The 7,025-nt window shown below is 42.7% G+C and overlaps 1 protein-coding gene across 1 annotated transcript; it reads left to right on the top strand.

Annotated features, from left to right (window-relative positions):
• Window positions 1-524: 524 nt before the first annotated feature.
• On the top strand, window positions 525-6,739 carry LOC137425340 (complement C1q and tumor necrosis factor-related protein 9A). The gene is made up of 4 exons (XM_068113660.2): window positions 525-969; window positions 1,052-1,250; window positions 4,782-4,835; window positions 6,033-6,739. Exons 2-4 carry the CDS (start codon window positions 1,061-1,063, stop codon window positions 6,557-6,559), a joined length of 771 nt encoding a protein of 256 aa, XP_067969761.2. The 5' UTR covers window positions 525-969; window positions 1,052-1,060; the 3' UTR covers window positions 6,560-6,739.
• Window positions 6,740-7,025: the final 286 nt, after the last annotated feature.

The raw sequence follows: 7,025 nt of genomic DNA, 5'->3' as shown, positions 1-7,025 counted from the left end.
CTGGAATTAGGTACCGAGAAGCATTGGGGATCGAGTCTTACTTGGACAGAAAAAGATTACATATGGAAGGGCAATTGCATATGCTTGTGTCGTGATCAAATGCAATTTCTTGTCAAAAAGTGAATGTGCTGTAGGTGCTTGCTCACCCAACAACTGTGTTCTCCCTCCACCAACCCACCTTAAAAATCAATCCTGGTGATATCCCTGGTGCTGCTTCACAGCTCCACTCCCACCACTCCCACCATACCCAGTAAAATTAAGTTGATAAACTGATGGCTTTTCAAAGAAGCTCTCTCCTCCAGTTTTCCAAATATTATAGCGACCAAACGTTATCACACACAAAACTAGTTTGGCCTAGCATAGCAACCACATGCTAAGCCCAATCAGGCAGCTCCATTCAACATCAGTTTTTTTTTACAACTCAAATGGCCGCCAATCGCCCATCTTTGATTGCATCGCGAAACAAAATGATGTGCAGAACCGTCCTGTATTGTATTTGTGCCAAGTACGACAAAAATCGGTCCATACATCACCGAGATATGGTGACAGACAGACGGACAAAACCCAATTGATAAGACCCCGTTTTGGACTAAGTCCAAGGGTGCCGAATAAAATACCTCAGCGATTGTGTCAATCATGCCCTTTCCTACTTGCTGTGGATTTTAACTTTGTAATATCAATTAACTAGTGTGGAAACCTTTGGATGCATTACTTCCCTAAAGGCATGCATGTCCAGCACTTTTTAAAAGTTGATTGAGAATTCCAGTTCTGGTTAAGGCTTGGGTGCCAGGGTTGAACTTCAGCAGTCACATGAAAAAGGGAAACTGTGATTGCGTTTGGAGTAATTTCTGGTTGCTGTGAGTGCAGCGATTACACAATATATACCGTATATATACTGTACTTGAGAGGAGTGAGAACGTTTTGGAGTGTGAGCGAGACAAGTACAACTTGAAGACATTATTCGTACAGGTAATGACTGTTTTCCTTTCCCATTCTCTTACTACCCAGTTATGGACTCCGCACTAATTCTTTCTCTACCATCATCCTTTAGATCTAAGCAATGGCCGTTGCCATTTACTTGCTGCTGCTGTCTTCCCTCATGCCTCTTGTCTTGGGAGAGGAAGAGGCATCAGAATCACAGTGCATTGTTCCGCAATGCAGCAATGTCAAAATCACACCGCAATGCAGTGTCTCAGGAATACCTGGGCAAAATGGTCTTCACGGGCGAGATGGGGCTAACGGATCTCCAGGTAAGTGGAGAACTTCTAAATCAAGTTCTCTTTCAATTCAGTTACCTTCCAGTGATGGCTCTTCATTTAGAAAATCTTTGACATTTTAGCATTTCTAACTTATTACAATGGTGCCATAACAACACCATATCATATATAAATCACATTTTCTGGTAATAAAAAGTGCTCTTTTTCAATGGTGTAAGACTGACTGCAAGTAATGCTTTAAAAGTCTTGCAGGTTTATTAAAACAATATCCAAGGATTTTATTGTATCTTGTCCTTGAGTGTTCTTTAACGGAGCGGTTTACCGACAGAAGGAAAGATCAACAGCTTAAAGCGCTGTATTCGGAGGCAGGAAATTGGTGTTTGGAGTGGAGTGGGAGCAAGTTGGACTCGGTCGGCATGTTGTTCATGAAAAGTGGAATGAGTCCATTAATAGGTTCAAAAACAAAAATTATCCAAACAAAATTCCCAAAAATTTCCAAATTATTTCCAAAAACGTAGGATAAAGGACGTCAACATGATCCAATAGCAAATTGGAAAACGAGAAACAAAAGTAAGAGTGATGTATTCCTGTCTATGAGCTCATTTGATCAATACGATGTTTTATGCTACTTACAACTAGTGAAACATTTCTGGGATAAGTCAGCAAGCTCCAAATTAGAGTCATCAAATGCATCAAATATCTTGGTTCTTTCGTTTACACACAGAACCTTACTAATGTAGGAAAAATGACAAAAGACAGCCTTGGAAAGGGCAAAATTAGGTTTGAGGTTCAAATGCAAGAGCAAAGCCCATAAGGACATCTCTTGTATTGGCGAGGAAGGAAGCAGTGATGCCATGGCGTGATAATAAGCAGAAGCACTTGATAATCAATTGTATCAAAAGAAGATCATATATAATTGTGATCCTATAGTTGTGATTGTTACGTTTGTCTCCAGAAACCTAAGCTTAGGCGGAGCAAAGATTAATATAAACATTGAGATGCAATAAAACAGATTCCTTATTCTGAGCACATTTGTGACAAGACTGAAATGAATAAATTGGATACAGAAACACCAACAGCAGAAGTGAGAGTGAAAGGGGGATCAAGCAAGGGGAAGGGGAGAAGGACTCATAGGGGTGGACAAGCTGCACACAAGCTGAAACACAGGAAGAAGAAGTAGAGGGAAGCAGGGATGAAACAGAAACGGAACAAAACAACCGACAACTAACAAACAAAAAGGGGTGAGGGAGTGGGGGAAGAAAAATAGGGGCAATACCCCTGGCGCTCACCTGGTGGAATAAAACAGTATACTACACTGATTAAAGGTATTTTAAACTAATTTCAATGATTGCTAGAAGACAGGGCAGCATGTAGAATCATACTAACATAAGACGTTAAACAAACAAAAAAAAGTACCTATTTTGGGGAGGGCAAATCCCCAACTCCCTCCCCGCACCTCCCCTTAGGGCTCGATGTTTTATAATGCCATGAACAAACTTTGTTACAACATGGGTGATTAAGGTTGTGGTCAAGTTTCATCGAAATTGTGTGTGTAGTTTCAGCGAAAAAAGCAAATAACTATTTTGGGGGTCCACCCCCCAGTAGACCCCCTCAGGAGCCGATTTTTTAATGCCGCAAACAACCTTTGGTACATCACAGGTGGTGAAGGTTGTGGTTAAGTTTCATCGAAATTGTGTGTATCGTTTCAGAGAAAAAAGCAAATAACTATTTTGGGGGTCAACCCCCCAGTAGAACCCCTCAGGAGCCGATGTTTTTAATGCCGCAAACAACCTTTGGTACATCACAGGGGGTGAAGGTTGTGGTTAAGTTTCATCGAAATAGTGTGTGTAGTTTCAGAGAAAAAAAGCTAATACCTATTTTGGGGAGGCAACAACTCCCCTCGCCCCCCCCCCCCCCATGGACCACCTTAGACCCCGATTTTTAAAATTCCGTGAACAAACTTAAGCGCATCACAGGTGGTGAAGGTTGTGGTTAAGTTTCATCGAAATTGCGTGTGTAGTTTCAGAGAAGAAAGCAAATATTTATTTTGGGGGGTCAAACCTGGACCCACTTTGACCCCTGTAGACCCCCTTAGACATCGATTTTCTTAGTGTCATGAAAAAACTTCGGGACATCACAGGTGGTGAAGGTTGTGGTCAAGTTTCATTGAAATTGTGTGTGTAGTTTCAGAGGAAAAAGCAGATTCCTATTTTGGGGGGGTCAAACCTGGATCCACTTTGACCCCCAGTAGACTCCCTTATACCGTGAACAAACCTTAGTCACAACAAAAGAAATATAATTTGTGCCAAGTTTGGTCACAATACCATCAGCGGTTTCGCAGAAGAAGTTTGAAGTGTTTACGGACTGACGACGTGCCATCGCTTAAGCTCCCTGGAACTTGGTTCCTCATTTTTGGGGGGGGTCAAACCTGGATCCACGTTGACCCCCAGTAGACTCCCTTATACCGTAAACAAACCTTAGTCACAACAAAATTAATATAATTTGTGCCAAGTTTGGTCACAATCCTATCAGCGGTTTCACAGAAGAAGTTTCAAGTGTTTACGGACTGACGACATGCCATCGCATAAGCTCCCTGGAACTTGGTTCCTCATTTTGGGGGGGGGGGGTCAAACCTAGATCCACGTTGACCCCCAGTAGACTCCCTTATACCGTGAACAAACCTTAGTCACAACAAAAGAAATATAATTTGTGCCAAGTTTGGTCACAATCCTATCAGCAGTTTCACAGAAGAAGTTTCAAGTGTTTACGGACTGACGACATGCCATCGCATAAGCTCCCTGGAACTTGGTTCCTTATTTTGGGGAGGGCATTATGAGAACATTATGAGAACTTCGTTCCAGGTATGGAGGTATCGTTCCAGGCATTATGAGAACTTCGTTCCAGGTAGGCCAAAAATCACAATAACCAGGAGAAGAGGGAATGCTTGGGAATGGGGTGATTTGGGGTAGAAGAGATCATGAGTATCAATGGAGGCTGACTGCAATAGTTGTGGACAGCTGTCTTGAAGCCCTGGAGAGAAGAAATGGATAAACAGACGAGAGAAAGATGAACAAATGAGAGGAGGTGAGCAGTGTGCTTGGACTTTTGGGAGTTTAACGAGAAGAGCGTTAATGGTGGACCTTGTGCACCATGCAGAAACCTTGAAGGGACAGGGCCAAGAGATGGCAGAGGGTGCAAGGCCCAAATGGAGGATCTAGAATACAGAGAGGCCACCAACTGAAACTGAAATCAGCAATGTAAAAGTAACAGGTGGAGAAACTTAGCTACATCATGGGATATCCCAATCATTTTGGTTACGCTATCAAGGTGTACTCTATCAAGATGTAATCAGTGCTCTGTCAAGGTGGGAACTCCCTTCAGCATTTATGAAGAAGAAAGCAAAATATCGATCTGGAGTTTTTGAAGTCAAGAAGCCTCCTCTTGGACTGTAATTCGATGTGTATTTAAATGTTCCTTAGCAATTTAAATTGTCATCCATTTTCTTCTTAAGCTGAACCACAATGTGTAACTGGAGTGTGTGGTCTGTTGACATGTGATGTGCAGGTCCTGCTGGACCATCTGGTGAGAGAGGAGGTGCTGGCCCTTCAGGACCGTCAGGTAAGAAATGGATGGTCAGTTTCAGAAGAAGAGCAAGGCCAAATGAGGTTAACTATGAGAGGCTTACAAATTGTCCCGGCATTATGAGATGATTACATAATCTACTAGAACGGCACTCGGTAGAGCGATACCTCCACCAGGCCAAACAGTTTACGTTTTGTATCCCACTGATAGGTCGGATCTGCATTTGGATATGAACCAAAATCCAATCGGCTTCTTCTTGTCACTTACCAAACACATCCACCAAGTTTTGTCACAACTCGTCCATAACTTTGAAATAGCATGTTATTTATCATTTTTGGCCCCATCTCTCAATGGTAAAGAATCACATAAAATTCTCAAATACAGATCCGGATCTTCACCAAATTCCGGAGTCCAGAAGAGGGAACCTCTTGGGTAATGGATGTAGAATACAGAGATCTGAATTCTACATACACTACCCGAGGATCAGGAAGCCGGCAGCATCTCCATGAGGCTCGAGGAGCACCCAGCACGTGAAGACCTGTAGTGCTGCAATGGCTCTATTGATGGCGGTCATCATAGATTGTTTTTTTTTCCCTTCCTGCAAATTATTTTTCTTGTCTGAAATCAGGTTATTAAGCCTGGTGTTAACTTAGCAGTTAGGGTGCCAGCTTGGGATCGGAGGATCCTGGGTTCGAATCCCGGTCATAGCTGAATTAACGCCAGGGGGGGTTCACTCAGCCCGTCATCCTTCCGAGGTCGGCAAATTGAGTCCCAGTTCACTGGCAATTCCCTGTGTGTTGGAAGAGTCGACTAACAGGGTTGGCGGCAGGAAGGGCATCCGGCCATAAAACATTGCTTCAAAAAGGGGACCACGGTGTCCAAAAAAGGCCGGGGACCACGGTGCCCCAAAAAGGCCAACCCCTGCTCTGCGGTGGAAAAATGGTCTCGAAAGGCGGCTCTTCTGAAATCAAGTTATCAAAGAAAAATCTGGCACCTTTTAATAAGATTGTCCTCCAGATATTGGAGAGGATGACATCATCTGTGATTAAGATAATAAAGGGTTAAACATTAATAAAAGTAGTAATAGGCACATATTATTTGAGTGATAAAATGTCATGTAGTATACCCTGTAGATACACAGTCAACAAATCGTCACACCTTTCCATTCTTACGTACCTGGTCTGTGCAGCATACTTACAAACTTGTCATTGCCCCAATCCTTTGCCCCGTCAGGCCCACCTGGACCTTCAGGACTTCCAGGAAGCCCAGGAAAGCAAGGCCCATCAGGAAAAGTAGGCGTGACAGGACTACCAGGACGCCCAGGTGCACCGGGTAGACAAGTAGATTCGGGCATAACAACTAGGGCACAACAATCAGCCTTCTGTGCCCAATTAGAATCATCTGGTCCAAGTAGTGACTCACCAATAAAGTTTACAAAAGTGGTGTTCAATGCACAAGGTCACTACAACACGGATGATGGAAAGTTCCATTGTGCGGTGCCAGGTGTGTACTTTTTTGACTACAGAATCACAATCTATAATGGTCAAGCACACGTTGCCCTTTATAAGAACAGTGACAAAGTCCAATTCAAATTTTCCAATATAGAGGACGGTAAGACCTACCACATGGGTGGCAGTATCATTCTGAAACTGTCAGCTGGTGATGAAGTCTATCTGAAAGTTGAAAAGGGGAAAAACAAACTGTATGCTGACAATGATGACGATACCACCTTCTCTGGCTTCTTACTCTACACAGAGTGAAACAAGGGCGCAAGAGTATGTTTTAACATTCGCCCAAAAGCTTTAACATGTTGCTTTATTAACTAAAAAAAAAAACATTCATTCACGCTTCCAATGTTAGCAATATTTGCAAGTCTCATATTCTCATCAGCCAATACACACAATGATGAACTGAAAACCATAATAAAGCCATTTTTACGATTTGGTCCTTTTTCCGTTCACGTAAACCTCTCTTTCTTCACATTCTCCTTGGTGTGCTCATGAAACAACATAAATGTGGGAACCATCAAATCATAGAGGAAAGGACATTTTGGCCCATCGTACTTTTGCATTGCCCGTCACAGTGCTGAGTGGGAGTGGTGTAGTTAATTAAACAAAGGAGTAAAACAAAGGACATCACAGTGCTGAGTGGGAGGAGTGTCGTTAATTAAACAAAGGAGTAAAACAAAGAACATCACAGTGCTGAGTGAGAGTAGTGTAGTTAATT

This window comes from Myxine glutinosa, chromosome 4 (assembly GCF_964187855.1).
Source record: "Myxine glutinosa chromosome 4, kmMyxGlut1.1, whole genome shotgun sequence".
NCBI classification, from domain to species: Eukaryota; Metazoa; Chordata; class Myxini; order Myxiniformes; family Myxinidae; genus Myxine; species Myxine glutinosa.
This window is presented reverse-complemented; position numbering and strand designations above follow the sequence as displayed.